This window comes from Anguilla anguilla, chromosome 4 (assembly GCF_013347855.1).
Source record: "Anguilla anguilla isolate fAngAng1 chromosome 4, fAngAng1.pri, whole genome shotgun sequence".
Lineage (NCBI taxonomy): Eukaryota > Metazoa > Chordata > Actinopteri > Anguilliformes > Anguillidae > Anguilla > Anguilla anguilla.
This window is the reverse complement of record NC_049204.1, coordinates 60656800-60674670: the sequence shown is the minus strand read 5'-3', so window position 1 is coordinate 60674670 and position 17871 is coordinate 60656800. Positions and strand designations below refer to the sequence as shown.

Sequence of the window (17871 nt, the reverse complement as noted above, 5' to 3'; positions counted from 1 at the left end):
CCATTATCACTAAATGCGTTGTCCTGTAGGATGTGGCCCATCCTCCCACTCTCTGGGTCAAGGGTCAGGTCCAGTTTGTGCAAGGGCTAGAATCCGTTGGGCACCATGGTCTCTGGAGATGCTGTCCCTGTGTGGTATGCACACCCTTTTATGCATCCCCTAGAGTCAGGAGAAGAGTTTAATTGGTTTCCATGGTGAGGGACCAGGGTCTTTAGCCCTGTCTGCAGTATAAACCAGGTGTGTCACTGCTACCAGAAAAGCTCTATTAATCATGAAGTATAAATGCACGAGTGACAGCTAGAGTGTTCAGTGTTTGTTTCTTTCTTCCACAGGTTTGAATGCGGACAGCCTGGCTTCTTACAAAAAGTGAAGGCAGCACTCAGAGCCAAAGGCATTCAATGATTGGATGAACAGAGACGTCAGATCCTCAGTACAGCACCACCAAATGTACCAGAAGAGAAACACCCAGAAACACACCTCATTGCATGGATACCAAGATGGGCACAAGACAGACAGACATTAGACACCAAGTTGTTGACCTTTGCCCTCTGTGATGTCAGGGAGCAGAATCATGACTGAAGATAATCAGAGGGATGCATTCCATTACTTTTCCATTACTCCTCACCTCCTTTCCTCCCCTCCCCCGCTACCACTCGTCTCCTACCCGGAAGTATGTGGAGGAAAGGAGGGGAGGAGGGGAGGGGAGGAAAGGAGGGCAGGAGGGGAGTGGAAGAAAGGAGGGGAGGAGGGGAGTGGAAGAAAGGAGGGGAAAGGAAGAAAGGAGGGGAGGAGGGGAGGGGAGTGGAAGAAAGAAGAGAACGAGGAGGCCTGAAGAAAATTGGGACGGCCTATCAGCTTTATCTCCGTCATTAAAGTCAGTGTTGACTCCTGATGAAGCAGCGCTGTCATGACTTTGACTGATGTTGAGCCAATCGCAGATCTTACACATAGTCAGCCTATGTAAAGCTGCAAGTAGCTTGTGGGTTTCGTGTACAAGCCGTCGCATGCAGCCACAGTAGGCTATGCAAACATGAACCTGACACTGCGGTTCACGTTAAGACAGCAGCGTTTGATCAAAGAAAAACATTACTAGGTTTTTATGTTTTTTTAAATATGATTTTATGGGGGTTTTTTTTTCATATGGCTATACCAGAAGACTCTTTACTGTAATACCCGATGTCTGAACACGCAGAGCATGAATTTACTGAATTTCATGTTCCGTAGCTTTGAGAGCATTCTATTGCCGGTTTGTTGCATCTCACGTAGCCAATGCTAATTCAGAAACATTTTTCCGTAGATTAGTGAAATGAATTTTTTTGCTTCATATTAACTGAGTTATTGTTTCCCAATGTTCGTATTATGGCAGTGTTCACACTGCAGAACAATTATTTCCCACTGTAACATCTGCTGGTAATAAATATGTCCTTTGAAAATGGTTTGTCGCATAAATGAATGAATTCATTCATGCATATTCACATACTGTAATAATGGTAGGTGCCCCTTGCTTTTGTTATCTGTTATAGGCCTTCAGGTAGGGTGTTATGTGCGATAATAACCTAGTGAAGCACACACAATTCTGGCTAAATATGTTGCAAAATTTGGAGAAATTCATGGTAAGCTCTCCGCTGCCCCTGCTTTCCAAAGTTCGGAAAGGATCAGATTCTGCGGGACGGTCTTTCAATCTCTGTGGGCGTGAGCACGATGACGTCACAGAAATAGGATACACCGATGCATCCTTCGCCGGGGGGACTCGAGGAGCCGAGTTTGAAGCCTCTTCGCACGTCTCCTCCGATATTGGGACGTCGGAGGGAGTGAGCACACAAAGGTCAGTTTCTGCAGCATGGAGGAGATGAGGTGGTAGTGGAGGAAAGGAGGACACATTTTTCGAGAATTGGGCCGCACCCCTGGTCACTGCCTTGGAAATGAATGTGAGTTAAGTCTACTCAAGTCTGACGGTTATGATTCTGCTGACTCTGTGATAGACTCTGCTCTGAGCTCCTCAGTAATGCCTGGCGCTGGGCAGAAGTTCACTTTGACATTAAATATTATCTCTTCCCTGTAATTTATGCTCATTAGATAGTGTTTGTGATACACAGGGAGAAATATTACTTTAAACTCTTGTGTAAATATCAGCGCTATATAGAGTCACGCTCTCAGTTGGTCGACCTTACAACCAGATATTAAGTATCCACAAACATAGGCTAAATTCAGGTTTATTAAATTTCATTAATATGTTTTCATATGGCAGTATAAAAACAGTGAGAAAGCACCTGATTGGCTAAGCTGGATGACGGTGCTCACGATAAGTACAGCTGGGCTCAAACCCCTGCCTCCGTCTCAGCACCTGACTGAGACCAATTTAGCCCAGCCACAGGAGAGTGTGTGTGTGTGTGTGTGAGCGTGTGTGTGTGTGTTAGTGAGCGTGACTGTGTGTTCTAGTGTGCGTGTGTTTGTGTGTGTGTGTGTGTGTGTGTGTGTGTGTGTGTTTGTGTGTGTGTGTGTTAGTGAGCGTGACTGTGTGTTCTAGTGTGCGTGTGTTTGTGTGTGTGTGTGTGTGTGTGTGTGTGTGTGTGTGTGTGTTTGTGTGTGTGTGTGTTAGTGAGCGTGACTGTGTTCTAGTGTGCGTGTGTTTGTGTGTGTGTGTGTGTGTTTGTGTGTGTGTGTGTGTGTGTGTGTTTGTGTGTGTGTGTGTTAGTGAGCGTGACTGTGTGTTCTAGTGTGCGTGTGTTTGTGTGTGTGTGTGTGTTTGTGTGCGTGCGTGTGTGTGTGAGCTTGATTGTGTGTGAGTGTGTGTGCGTGTTTGTGTTTGTGTGCGCATGCGTATCCACTATGCTCAGTATAGCTTGTATAGTGTTCACGATGTGTCTCTTCCCTGGAGTAAGAAAGGTAGTTAAGTTCGGTTGGCTTTGCAAACACTCAGCTATGCTATATATTACCGGTAACGCGTTGCCAACAATGTCAGGAACGTAAACATCATGGGTGGGGGGTGCCTATTATCAAATAATTTGTCACGTTGCCACATCTGCTGGTATAATATTTGATGTCATTGCGGGTTTTGCATATTTTACTATTTTGATGTGATATGTTCGCCACGTGGTGTCATTCTCTGCGTACAGACACTCATTATCTTCGGTTTGTCACAGACAGCCTACTTACGTGTTCAAGTTGTCTATTAATTGTTTGCTAAATGCCGTGCAGGCATCTTTCTATCTTTCAGAGGAATCTGGTCATGATGTGGAGATCCCTGGCTTTTTAGGGAAATCCTTTCTCAAACAATTAGAAACAACAGTTTCAGACATCACTCTACTGTTGACAATCTGCACACATAAGCGTAAAGACAGCATTGTGTAGAGCAGCAGAGACTGATTCTCACGTTTCAAAGGGTACTCTTTGTGGGGAAATCCTCTCTCTCTCTCTCTCTCTTTCTCTCTCTCTAAAAGCCCCGTGATAGCGGGAGTGCATAGCAAATGTTTTTTTTTCTTCTATCAGATCCCTCTTAGCAGAGCTCAATGCACTCTTTCACGCCCAGCATCAATGATATTAAAACAGACAGAAAGCCTTTTTTTTTTTTAGGCAGCTGGCACAATTCGCTTTGAATTAATAGTCCCTTCTCCGGGAGATTTGATAAGTGTGGGGACAAGTGAGTCACATCCCAGTCCAGAACAGGAGCTGTCACTTCTAATTGCATCCATCCACGTTTCCCCGGCAAGCTGGATTATTTGTTTATTTATTTATTTATTGAGTAAATAGAGTTTTAGAAAAAAAAGGAAAAAAAATAGAATGTCGGCAGCTGTTGCATTCCAAATTCCCATTTTCAAGATCACAGCAGGGCCAGGAGGGGAGTCAGCCCTGGAATGAGGGAAGGGTGTCTATAACCTTGCGTGTATGTTTTCCATCAACGCGGTGGCAAAGGCAGCGCTACACGTCCCGAGCTAGCGGTGTGGCGCGGCTGCGGCAAATTAAAACCGCAGCCGACGCGTCGCTGTGTTGCCTGCAACCATCGTTTTTAGTGTGGCTTGTACAATTTATTTTCCTCCAATAAGGGGCAATCCCAAGGTGCTCCCTCCCTCTCTCTCTCTCTCTCTCTCTCTCTCTCCCTCTCTCTTGACCCACCTAATGGCAGTTGGAGGGAGGCAAGGTAATTGGACTTTTTTGTCCTATTTTGTTTTAATACCCCGGATCAATCTAGTCAAAGGGGAATTGAGATCTTTTCTTTTTTTTTTTTGCGTCAGATCTAATTATCGTCCTCGAAGATTTGACAGGGACAGTGATGATGTCAGTGTGACGTCACCACCGGGGCGCGTTCTGAAAGTGTCCCTGAGACATCTCTTGATTCCTCGCCCTTCTTCCTCCCTTCTGAGAGAAAGAGGTATAGATGGAGTTACACTATTGTGACAGAAGGTTTGCTCTGGTGTGACAGGAGTTACACTATTGTGACAGAAGGTATGCTCTGGTGTGACAGGAGTTACACTATTGTGACAGAAGGTATGCTCTGGTGTGACAGGAGTTACACTATTGTGACAGAAGGTATGCTCTGGTGTGACAGGAGTTACACTATTGTGACAGAATATATGCTCTGGTGTGACAGGAGTTACACTGTTGTGACAGAAGGTATGCTCTGGTGTGACAGGAGTTACACTATGGTGACAGAAGGTATGCTCTGGTGTGACAGGAGTTACACTATGGTGACAGAAGGTATGCTCTGGTGTGACAGGAGTTACACTGTTGTGACAGAAGGTATGCTCTGGCGTGACAGGAGTTACACTATTGTGACAGAAGGTATGCTCTGGCGTGACAGGAGTTACACTATTGTGACAGAAGGTATGCTCTGGCATGACAGGAGTTACACTATTGTGACAGGAGACACTGATGAGGATTCAATCTCGAAACTGTTCCAGTATGGGCCTCGACCAGTAGGGGGGGGGGGGGGGGGGGGGGGGGCAGCGTAGGGCTGAGGACTCATTCGCATTTTCCGCACACGGAAGAAACGGAAGGGCCGGTGACATTTCGTGCCCGGCCCATTTCATTCAGCACAGATAATATATGCCAAACCCATGTCGTTAAATTCGAGTTCTGTTTTAAACGCCTTGATTCCCCTCCCCATCTCTCCTTGACCTTTCGTGATTAAAAAGAATAGGGGGTGTGTGGAAAGGGGGGGGGGGGGTGAGGTGCCACCTCGCTCTCTCTCTCTCTCTCTCTCTCTCTCTCTTTTTTCGCTATGTATCTTGCGCTCGGCTCTTGTTGAATGACTCTTCTGCATTGACGAGACACTCGTGGATATCTCCCGCTCGGTGGGCCCACACTCGGCCATTGATTGAGCGGGTCTGATTAATATCCTCCACTCTCTCACTCTCCCTCTCTCTCTCGCTCCGTTTTGCAATTTCTCTCTCAGGTTATGCATCTTCACACTCTGTTGACCCCACCCCCCCACCCCACCATCCCCTCGCTGCCCAAGAATTTAAATTTCCCTATTTCTCTTCAGCAGGTTAGCAATGTTTCTGTGGAGATTTCTGAGCGTGAATTTCTCAGTGATATGATTTGAGATGGTAACGTTTTAACCTAATCTCATGCAGGAGAGAACTCTTTTGTGGCTGTGACTGCCCTCTGCTGCCATCCAGCTTTTTCCACTTCTCACAAGTCATTTTTCTCTTTTTTTTATTTTTGGCACACCTTCTTTCATACACACAAGCACTCATTTAAAAAAAAAAAAAAAAAACGCATTAAAAGGACTTGCAAGACACCGACCTGTTGGCTCAGTCCGTTTTAAATGCATTTTTCTCTCCCTCAGAATTAAGCCGGAATGTTCTTCCTCTTGTTGCATTCTTCTCCTTCTTCTTTCCTGTTTTTTTTACGCCTCCAGATGACGGGCAGGTGCCACTCGTGCCGATTTGGGGGAGTCTGGTTAAAGACGCGCCGCGGGGGGCCATGATCCAGGCTAATCCGTCACATTAAGAGATCAAGCGAGGCGCGGACGCCAGATTAATGGGACGCAATTACAGGGCCCCGCTGCCCTTTTCCGATGAAACGCTTTCGCCCTTCCTAAGTAATTTGTGCAATAAAACCAAAGTGTTATTGAATAAAGGCCATTAATAATGAGGAGCCGAGCAGATATTAATAGATGGGGTGGGGGGGAAGGGGCGGGGCGGGGTGTAGGAATGTGAGGCCCCTGCTCCTAATGGGTCAGGATCCAGACAATAAGAAAGGATTTTCTGGCCCAGGTTATACAGGCGTGGACTGCCACATCAATATCGCACGAAAAACAGACAAAGAAATCAATGAGGTTAAATGTACAGGCTTTTTTTTTTTTGATAACACATCCATTTTGGTGCAGCTGAAACAGCAATATAAAATTGGGGGGGAGGGGGGGGTGTCACATGAGCACCAAATTCGTAAGGTTTGGTTCACGTCACACGGGTCATCTCCTTCATATACAGGAGTCATTTACTCTTTCACTGCTACAGTATATAAAGTCAAATGCATATTTGACCCGAGTCTGGTCAATGCGAACGGTCTGGTGCTACAGTGCTTCTTACAGACTCTTTTCCTATGCAGTACTTCACAAGGAGCTGTTCAGCACGAACGTGGTGAATTAAAAAAAAAAATCAGCCTGTGAAGCCACACCCACAAATCGGCATGCCCCGCCCCTGTGTAGTCTGTTTTAATTGATTTTAATCATCACCGCGGGAATGAAATAGATGTTCCCCGGAAATAGATCGTTCCGTCGAAAAGACAGAGAGCCAGCAGCGGGGCTGTCACTCGTTCTCCCCAAAATCGCCGGCGCGTTTTGTCTGATTGTCCTTCAGTGAGGAGACGACAGAGCGGCCGCTCCTGCAGGCTGCAGTCCGATAAAGTGGAATGAAGGTGTGTTTCTGTGGCAACAGGAGGGGTGTTATTGGAGGGTGGGGGGGGGGGGGGGGGGGTGGTGAACAGGTGGCCTCACAGAGTGAACTCTTGTGTGATGAATGAGGGCCCCACAGGAGCAATCAGAGAACAGCCTTTATTATTATTATTAGATATTATTGATAAAGATCCTCAAAATGTGTGTGTGTGTGAGTTTCTCTGAGTGTGTGTGTGCATGCATGTGTGCGTGAGTGAAAGTGTGTGAGTGTGTGTGCGAGTGTGTGTGCGTGTGCACGAGTGTGAATACGAGTGTGTGAGCGCGTGAGAGTGTATGTGTGAGTGTGTGTGCGAGTACGAGTGTGCGAGGGTGAGTGTGCGTGTGTGAGTGTGTGCGTGTGTGTGAGTGTGTGCGAGTGTGAGGGTTTCTTTTTGTCCTTGGTTTTCTTGTCTCTGTCTCAATCACAGAAGGAGCCTTGAGTGTCTGGACTGTGGAGAGAGGGGAAGGGGCAGGGCTAGAAACGCCCTTCACTGGGTCACCAAGACCCCCCCCCCCCCCCCCCCCCCCCCCCCCCCCCCCCCCCCCTTCCCCCCAATCCTAACCTCACCCTTCGAACAATTAACTCTTTCAACCAACCACTTATTACATTTATTTCATTTCAGGGTTTGAAATACAGTAGTCTACCTCCACAACCAACCCCCCCCCCCCCCCCCCCCCCCCACCTGAAAAAACCTTTGATGTCTTCATTCCTCCATTCAAAGGGGTCATTTAGAGATGATTACTAAATTGAGGAGGGGGGGGGGGGGGAGCGGGGAGAGATCACACAGTATTGATCCCACTTAAAGGTCACTGAGCAGAAGTGCTAGGCTATCAGCCTCATGGCAGCGGTGGGAAGATGGGAGGGGGGGGGGTTGGCGGGTTTCGTCTCAGACAGACGGTCGTTGTCCGCATGGTTTTGCGCTGATCGCCCCAAGTTCCCGTTGCCGCGTTATAGGCGCTAATTCGTAATGCTACAAACTCCGAAGTGAAACGCAACAGCATAAAGTGCAGGTGTGTCGCATACATCCGGTTCTTCTCTGTCGAGCAGGTAGTCCCCTAAAGTCCAGAACTACACAACGTTAAAACTCACATTTAAAAGCAAAAATGTTTAAACTCGCAGTTAAAATCAGGAACGTTAAAACTCACAGTTAAAAGCAAGAATGCTTAAACTCACGGTTGAAAACAGAAATATTTCAAGTCGTGGCTGAAAACAGGAATGTTTAAACTCACCTTTCATTCTCGTGATATCAGTGGAGGGGATGGTTACCCCCCTCCCCCCCATCCCAACCAAAACACACACTCAATCACTGCTGAACAAGTGATAATGGGAAGAAAAGCACATTAAGAAAAGCACATTAACACAACTGGAAATGTCCTGCCAAGTCCACTGTTTAATGTCAATATGCATAAAGTAGAACCAACACATATCTAAAAAAAAAAAATAAGACGAAAATAAAAAAAATAGACTCGTCTGACCAATCAGATGTATCCATTTAATGGAAATTAGCGTACGTAAACAGGAGTACAGGAGAAGTGCATTCTGGGAAGACTAACGGAAATTTTAAAAAGCATATCTCCAAGTCCTTGATTATTTGCCATTTACTATACCAGCACTGGGATACTGAAGGCTGTGCCTCGCCTGGAGGACTATGGAACACGACTATTTCCACAGCCGTTTATGCTACACGACTACTCGGCAGTTCACGCTTCTAGTAATGACTGTCATCCTCTGATTTTTCAGACGTTTGCATATTAAGGGGAGTGAAACATTTACACACACCAGCAAACTATGTACATATATACCCAGTGTAAATGTTAATCCTTACATTACTATTATTACTATTATTATGAAAGGTACATATGCATATTAAACCCAAAGTTTCTGCATAGTGTTCTATATATGGTATTAGAGCTCTACATTGTTGCTCAGGGATGGCTGCATTACAGATTGCCAGCTCTGCAAAGCTGGAACCTAATCCCGTTTCCCTGGTTACCGGTGTAACCGGTAATCTGATTTCCCGTCCAATCAATGACCCCCAAGTTAAGGGACTGAGAATGAAATCTGAAATCTCCAAAGATTAAAGAAAATGCATTTTATACAATAACTCGGCCTCTCTTCCTAGAGGAGGCAAGAGATGAAATTACGTTCGGAGAACACAATCTACCACAGGCAAAAAAAAGGGTAAACCATTCAGAGCCCTAGATGATTTCCATTTTGTTTGGTTGTTGTTTTGTTTTCTAGTGCTGAGTTTGCAAGCTGGGATTCTCTACGTGAGCACCACTCATAATTCCCTCCCCACCCCCCCCCCCCAGAAAAAGTCCAAACCAAATTTGTAAAGGCTAGCTGTGATTCAGCTGCCTGAATTCCCAGGTGTGCCAAACATGTGATCAAATTTGATAAGAAAAATGCATATCCCTACACCTGCTTCACAAACTGTATCATCCACACACGGCCTGAGGAACTGTTTGTGTGTGTCCGCCCATGTCAGCATGCGTGTGCGTATGTGTCCACTCATGGGCATATGAGTTTGTGTGTGCGTAAGCGTGCGTGTGTGTTTGCTTGTGTGTTTGTGTGTGCACACACACGTGTGTATGCCCATGCTCATGTGTGTATGTCTGCGTCCGGCTTGTATGCATATGGGTTTGTGCATCTGTGCGTGCGTGTGTGTGAGAGTGCGTGTGTGAGTGTGCATATAGGTTTGTGTGTGTGTGTGTGTGTGTGTGTGTGTGTGCACATGCACATCAAAACCCCCTAAAGGAAAAAGCAATGTAGTCTTATGTTCAGCCAATTTTACCAGGGCGATGAACCCCACTGATACAGAACTGTGGTCCTGTCAAAAGAACACCGCACTTGGGGGATGCACACACACACACACACACACACACACACACACACAGGAAAAACATGCTTCACGGTTGCCAGGCAACTCACAGAATGCATGTTTATTCAGCAAACAGAAGGAAATGGGGTGGAGGGCGGTATGATTTCTAAAAACAGTAAATATTATTGCACATATCGTCCCCGGTCTTGTGAAATAAAAAACAGGAGTCTTACATATCATAAATAGTCGGTTAGGCACAGCGAACATGTACTCGTGGTAACTGCTTTGGCCTGGTAGAAGGCCAACACTATTTGTTTGATTCACATTTCTTCATTTTTTCTGTTTGTTTGTTCGCTTTTCTTTTCTTTTTCTCACATTCTCTCTCTCTCCCTTTTGCTCTCTCTCTCTCTCTCTCTCTCTCTCTGTATCGTGCACTCAGCTCCTGTTGAATGACTTTGCTGCTTTCAGATTTCTCTCACTCAGCAGCCCGACACACAGCATACATTGGAGCCGTCTGAGTACAGGGTTTACAGGTGTCCCCCAGGTGCACTTGGTTCCCTTTTCCTGTTGTTTGTTTTTCAATCGATTGGTGCCCCACCCCCTGCTCAATTATTCATCCTACACTGCCAAAAACATGGAGTGGGGGGATTAGGGTTCACGTTCAGATTAGGATGTGGGAAAGGGGGCGCTAGGGCAGGACCCTATATACCACAGGAAGATGGTGCCAATAAATAATTCAGTAAATTTATTATTTAATTAACCGAAAATCGATGGGAAGCGTTCAAGGAAGGGGGCCGGGACAGGACAGGTAGGGGCTGGGTGAGGGGTGCGGGGATCGGACCAGTCAGGGCCCAGGGGTCAGAGGTCAGAGGAGTGTCCTAGTCGGCGTAGATGATGAACCCGGAGACGGTGCTGCACTTGTTGTCATTTCCTCCGGGAGGGTGAGGGGTGTGGGGATCAGAGGTCTGGGGCCAGGGGTCAGGCTTCAGAGGTGTGTCCTCGTCGGCGTAGATGATGAACCTGGAGAAGGTGCTGTACTTGTTGTTTCCTCTGGAAGGGTGAGAGGGTGAGGAGTGCGGGGATCGGACAGATCAGGGGTCAGGGGTCAGGGGTGAAAGGTCAGAGGTGTGTCCTAGTCGGCGTAGATGATGAAGCCGGAGAAGGTGCTGTACTTGTTGTTGTTGCCCCCGTGGGCCTTGCCCCCGTCCAGCTTGATGTAGACCTCGTCGCCGGGCTCCAGGTGCAGCACGGCGCTGTTGCTGGCGTAGTCGTAGTTCTGGTCCGCGTCCTGCGCGATGGCACTGGCTCGCACCTGAAACCCACGCAGCCGAGGAGAAGGAGAGGGGCGGAGTTAATCACTGGAAACCCCGCCCCCTCGGTCCAACTGCCTCTTCTGTTCATACCCAGCCCCTAGAGAGGTGGCTGGTCACTCAGAAACTTAGAAGTACACAGGTCAATAAGAAGAAAAGAAGAAGAAGAATTCTAGATGGATAATTCAGAACAGTGACAAAAGAAAGCGTTGCTGATCTTTGAAGTGTTGTCATGGCTCAAGCCTTTGTGTTAAATCACTTATTAACATTTAACACCGATAATTCATTTAAAGTATTCCCAGTGTCAAATAGTTTAGCAGGCGATTACAAATGCCCCTTATCTGCTGGAACATAAATGTTACAGTCGTGTGTAAACATTTATGGATAGCGAGCGTGCCCTGACTGTGCTTAATGAACATTCAAGTCTTTTCAGGAGTAAAAACACACATTGATTCCCGCAGTTTCTGTTACACTCACATATAAAATAAAGGTCTATATCTGGATATTAATGCAGTGCACAGTTGTGATATTTGAAGTCAATAGTGAAATGATTATATCCTGTCTCTCATAAAATTGGGCCTAATTCAATGTTTGTAGAGCTGCATTTTCTGAATTAAACCAACATAGTAATTACACTGACACAATAATAATAATAATAATAATAATAATAATAATAATAATAATAATAATTGCTTTCAAAAAAAAGAACTTCGGCCAGACTGGATAGGTTTGATTCTATGTATTTTTGTAAAAGTAATCAATGATAAACGTTTCGTGTCGTTAACACTTGTGACTCTAACGGCTGCCTTACAGTAGCATATGCCGTTTCACAATGTTCCGCTTGTCAAACTTATCATTTTCATCTCGTCATTGCTTTTTTAAAAATGAATATCTTTATAACCTGCAATTTGCAGTTTTTTAAAATCAATTTTAAGAACCATACCTCGTTTCTCCAACAATAACACGACACATGAATAGTAAGACAGTTGTTCAAACATCTTAATTATACTTAGTGGTTGAATTCCTAAAATGCGTCCACTGATTGATTTCAGTGTTATAATTTAATAATTTCGATGTCATAATTCACTCATTCTCATCCATGACGAGTCCATCGAAGTTCCCTACAGACCGGAAATTGCTACGTGTCATAAGGGAATTTTTATTTTTATTTTATTTATTTGTTTATTTTTACAATTTAACGCCTATGGAGCATTTCCTTCGAAACAGAGGTAACACACATAAAAAGATTCAACGAATGAACTTCCTTCGTTGAAGAAATAGCTACAAATGATTATTTAACCAATTTGTTTAGTTTACATGATGAAAATGCATAATACTTGGATCACGCATTAATCCATCTGTGAAAATAAATAAATAAATAAATAAATAAAAGGCTATGCTCAGGTCAGGACTACTAACATAAGCGCGCGCATGTTCGTCTTACCAAGCCAAGAAGATATTTTCTTAACTTTTGTCTTGTTTTTTTCCTCTGAAAGTTTAATTGCTTTAAATATATATGCATGGCAAATCATTTTATTAGTTCAAATAATTTGCGTATTTGTTCGTTTTACAGATAAACAGTAGGCCGTGCATCAGAAAAAAAAATTTTTTTTAAATGCACAATTTAAATTCACGTCATACACTTGTACACCTTGTCTACATTGCACACCGTTTATAGAATTGTGCTTAGGCTACTTTTTTTATTTTACGCTATTCTGTTTGCCCGAGCATTACGAATAAATCTATTAGGATAAAAGTGCTTTTGAAAATAACGACGTTAACTTTAATGTGAGCATGAATTTTAACAATCTGAACAAACGTGATCCTCTCTTTTGATGCGTGGCATAACGCTTCCGATGGAGTAGCTTACAGTAGCTTAGACCAAACTTAGACAAACGAGTACTGGCCTGTTGTATTCATTGATTTGTACATTTAAAGTATTGCATTGTTATCTTCCCACATAAGCGTACGCATACGACTTTAGGCAACGACCAGTGCTGATCCTAAATCACCAGGGTCGCAATCGATAGCAATAGTCATTCCGACAATCTTACAACATAACGCTAGATGCCATATTGAGTGCCAGAGGGAACTTCAGAATGCAATGTTATTAGGAAGCAAATGGGTTCGGGATACAGTTTTAGATTTAGCGTAAGGTATACGGCCAGTAAAACTCATGCAAAACGATAAGCAGTGGGTCAGCCAGGGTACAGTTTAGATGTGCGCGTTTTCAGAACACTGCGGGAGATTGGATAGTGACTGTCTCACTTGTCGTGCCGGATTCGTGGGGGTTCATTTCGAACGACGAATTAAAATAACTTGAATTAATCTAAAATAACGCTTAGCTGGAAAAAAAGGTAGGCTATTGTCTTAAATGACAGTCTTTTTTTAAAACCCACCCTTAGGCTTTAATAGCCAATTTTCTTATGTTATTAAATTGTTAGAGCAACCGTGTCTTTTGTAATGTTCCGATAAGAGGGCGGTCTGCTCTTAACAAAACGAAACAAGGCCATACACGGCCGTCGATAATCCAATTTGGACGCAACGGGGCAGGTCGTGACCACATTGTTAAAATAATCTTATAATGAACTGTATCTTGCATGAATTAAACGCTAAATCAAGCAGTCAAGTCTCGGACTACTCAGACAACTGGTCACCTGAGGGTTTGCCAAAATACCGTGGCCCGTCGGTTCCAGTTGCTACGTTCATATCCAATGACAATCCTGGACATAGTAACCAGTAAACATGTGATGAATCGCTATTGTGAATATATTTTTCGTAGGGGAAATATTTCAAATTTAAGTTTAACATGTTCACGTCATATTTATGAATACTTTATTAACTCCTCCGGGTCAATAAGAACCAGTCGAACTTATTCATGTAATTAGTGATATTACTAGCAATAGTAGTAATACCAATACTGTTTAATGCTGCATAATTATGATTATGCGCTTCAGTTATTATCGGAAAATTGTAAATTATTCCTCGCTTATTTATTCGTGTATTTATTTATTTGCAGGCAACAGTTTTTTCCTTTAGGGACTCAGAGTAATAAACTGCTATTAAAATTATACCATCAAAGTAGAGCGTCCAGGATGACAATGGGAAACTGTGTCTTCATTGGGCGACCAAAATAACCCACTGGAAGGCCATTGAACCACTGCTTTAGGCCATTGTACAAGCTGAAATAAAATTATGTCCACTTTAACGGAGTTTTTACAGATGAACCCGTTAACACGGTGATTATTAGTAGCCTGCGTAATTAAAAATATTACATATTTACAACATGTATTATGTTGAACATTCTTAAACACTGCCCCTTAAAAAAAACATTTTAAATTAAGAGAAAGAAAGAACAAATAACAAGGATTACCAATAAAATAATTCTGACTGAGAGCTCGCAACACTGTTCAGCGCGTTACCTGTACCGACCACGTGCCAGCGCGCATCGCTGACTCTGAGATGCCGGGAAAACGCCCGACCATTCGTCCGTCCACAGCCACCAGTATACGGTATGTATACGTGTGGATCCGGCGTGGAGAATGCACGACAATTCAGTCTACCGTGTGCCTACATTTCACTCACTAGCTGTGTCTGAGAATAGCCTACTGATATATTAAGTGGAGCCAACGAACCACCTCCTTTTTTGTATTCCCAATTCATTTTACCTAAACCTATCGTCCACGCCCTCCTCAAACGGTCACCTTATTAAAAATGAATGAATCTTTGTATTGCCAATAACTTCGTACAACCTGGATGCTTGAAATAACAATTCGAGAAGACTACTGTAAATCAGGAATTGCGTTTTTCCCCGTTTCATCCACACAGGACAGAAAGTACGTCGGTGTTGTAAGCGCACTGCAACTTTTTCCCCCCACCTTTCTCACCTGGTTGTTTTTACAAAGGTCAGCCCACATGCTGGTGCCGTCCCCTCCACGCATCAGGACGTGGTACGTGAAGTAGTAAATCCCGGGAATGGAGCATGTGAATTTCCCCGTCGTTGGGTCGTAGTGATTGCCCAGGTTTGTGACCACATCGTCGAATTTCAAAAGCTCATAGCCCTCGTGCTGCTTTTTAAGTCCGGCGTAGAACGCGATTTTTGGCACGGTGCTGTAGGTAGCTGCGCTGATTGCACCCGCTGCGGCATTGGGTCCTGGCGGCCCAGGTAATCCAGGTCGCCCGGGCTCTCCTTTCTCCCCAGGCGGACCCGCAGGACCGGGCGGCCCTGGCTCACCCGCAGGACCCCTCGGGCCAGCCTTCCCGGGACGCCCGGGTTCCCCTTTCGGACCCTGAATGAAAGTCGGTAAAGACTGGATGAGGCTGCTATCCCGCACGGTGTCCGCCGTGGCGGTGCTGGTGGGCGATTTAGTCCCGTATGGATCGCACACCATCCGGCAGGTGCCGAGCATCTCGTAGTGCGCGGCGGTCCCAGCAGAGTTTACCAAAACCGGTATCAGAACCACCAGCACCAACACCATGATGACTCCGACCACCCCTGCCGCAATCAGCCGCTTCCTGCCGACAAGTCTCGTCAGCGCAGGACGGTCCTCTTGTCTGCTTTTGGGCGAAATTTTGCTGGTTGATGGAACACCTTTAACCAGAAAAAAAAACCACCGCCTGTATCTATTTTTGGTTCTCAGGTAATGTTAATTAACTTTCCGGGCCAAGCCCTTCACTTTTCTCCTCCTCTTTCTCTTCACTTTTTTAATGCTGATCCGTGCTTTATTGAAGTCTCACAAATCTAAAACTTCAGCCTTTTTTTCCACAGGCGTCTCACGCTGTGGTCACAGAGGCACGAGGGCACTTTTAAAAAAGTCTGTCTTCAGCATCTCACGGTCTGCGCCTCAAAGCCCCTGGATATCCACGTGTGGTCAAGCGACACAAAACCGCGGTCCCCCGGCGGGGAATGAGAAATCGGTTTCCTTTATCCTCCTGTCCACTGTCGGCGTTTTTAAACCCAGCAGTGGTTCAGCGGGATTTAACGTCCACTTTTTTCCTGTTGTGTGCCGAAACGAGATCAGACATCAGGAGGGGGGATGACGGAGAGAGGCGCGTCAAATCCACCAGCCGCTGGTTGTAGACGTCTTTAAAATGCGGGGACTGGAGCGCGCCTGTGCACGAGTTGTGAATTGTGTGCATGGCACTAGATGGAGCGAGAGTAAGGGGGGGGGCAGTAGGGGGAAGGGGTGGAGGGATTGATCCACCTTCTTATAGAGGATGGATTTGAGCAAACCCGCTGCCACTTCTAAGGCTGTTTTTACATGTCTCCTGGCTCACTGCTCAGCGAAGAGTGGAACCCCAACCCCCCCCCCCCAAATAAATAAATAAATAAATAAATAAATAACTGGGCATTTGAACTAGCTGCACCCAAAAAAAAAACAAAAAGAAAACGGCTGTGTTCTTTGGGACACCCCGTGATTTCTCATCTTAGCCTCGCAATCATTTGGCGAGAAATAGCACTTCGTGATGTAGTTAATACGGGATTGCCAACTGTTGCAAAATAAATAAAATAATGATAATAATAATAACAAAAAATAAATAAATAAAATAAGTTGTGACTTGTTTAATATATCGAAACTATTACACAAGACATTAAGCTAATTCCACTGATATTTCTGGTAAAATGTGGGTTTACTTAACGTATGTACTCCGCTCTGAACCAGCACGAAGCGAAAACTGCATTGAAACGAGTTGACTGATTTAATCCCAGGCGCTGCACGAGCCTTGAAATCCTATTTGGATATACAATAGAGGCTAGAGCGATCATGAAAATGGCATTTCTGCCAATGAATGCATTTATTTGAGACAAGAGATTTACGGCCGCGATAAATAAATACAAGAAACCATGAATACTGAAGCGAATGACTTCAGCAATCAATCAATCAAAGAGCCCCATATCACGTACGTTCGAAGCGTCATCCTTTAAACAAGTCACAGGGTTGTTTTGGCTTGGACTTCACAGATTCAGTTTTGCATTGCTCTGAAATGGAACAGGTGTGTGTGTCTGTCTCTGTGTGTGTTTTTGGGGGATGCGCTGCTCGCTTGCGTCAGTACAGCGTGTTGTGCTTGCCCTGGGGTGTATATCCCGCAACAGTTGCGTCTCCTCTGACTCTGACTGTCGCGCTTTGTCGCCCCGCGCGCTATCAAGCACGGCTGCTCGAATCCCGTTGTTATCCGTCACAGGCAAGCCCGCGTGGAGACGGAAGACGCCAGCGGCGACAGCGGTTCCCCCTGCGCTACCGGTGCCCCCTCCCCCCAAAAGCACCGCGGCTTCCGATAGGCGTCTGCCTTTATGAGTCCTTGATCACGCCCGTCTGTTCCTCGCCTGTCTTCTCTGTTACGATCTGAATCGACGTGACTCTGGTCAAGGGCTTCTTTTCCGTCTAGGCATTTCCTCGTGCGCCAGGGGTTACAATGTACGGGTGATATGTATTATTTTCTTAACGGTTTTCCATGCTTCTGTACAAAATGATGATGATGATGATGATGATGATAATAATAATAATAATAATAATAATACTAATGGACTGCATTTATATAGCGCTTTTATCCAAAACGCTTTACAATTGATGCCTCTCATTCGCCAGAGCAGTTAGGGGTTAGGTGTCTTGCTCAAGGACACTTTGACATGCCCAGGGCGGGGATACTAATACTAATAATAATAATAATAATAATAATAATAATAATAGGACCATGCAGTAAAACAGCACAAAGCACTTTAGAGATTGATAAAAACAGAGTTAAAATAAGAAAACACGTACGCACGAACACACATACTGTACAACACCGGTGTCAAACTGCAGTCCTGGAGGGCCACAGTGTCTGCTGGTTTTTGGCGTGTTCTCGGCGCAAGTGTTCCTGG

The 17871-nt window shown here is 45.1% G+C and overlaps 1 protein-coding gene across 2 annotated transcripts; it reads right to left on the bottom strand.

Annotated features, from left to right (window-relative positions):
• Window positions 1-10103: 10103 nt before the first annotated feature.
• On the bottom strand, window positions 10104-16116 carry c1ql3a (complement component 1, q subcomponent-like 3a). Of its 2 annotated transcripts, XM_035413966.1 has the most exons (3): window positions 14897-16116; window positions 10872-11011; window positions 10104-10749 (listed from the first exon to the last, which is right to left on the bottom strand). In XM_035413966.1, exons 1-3 carry the CDS (start codon window positions 15485-15487, stop codon window positions 10578-10580), a joined length of 903 nt encoding a protein of 300 aa, XP_035269857.1. In that variant the 5' UTR covers window positions 15488-16116; the 3' UTR covers window positions 10104-10577. The 2 variants fall into 2 exon arrangements, with proteins under 2 accessions (XP_035269857.1, XP_035269858.1); XM_035413967.1 differs by having other exon boundaries at window positions 10617-11011.
• Between the last annotated feature and the right edge of the window lie 1755 nt (window positions 16117-17871).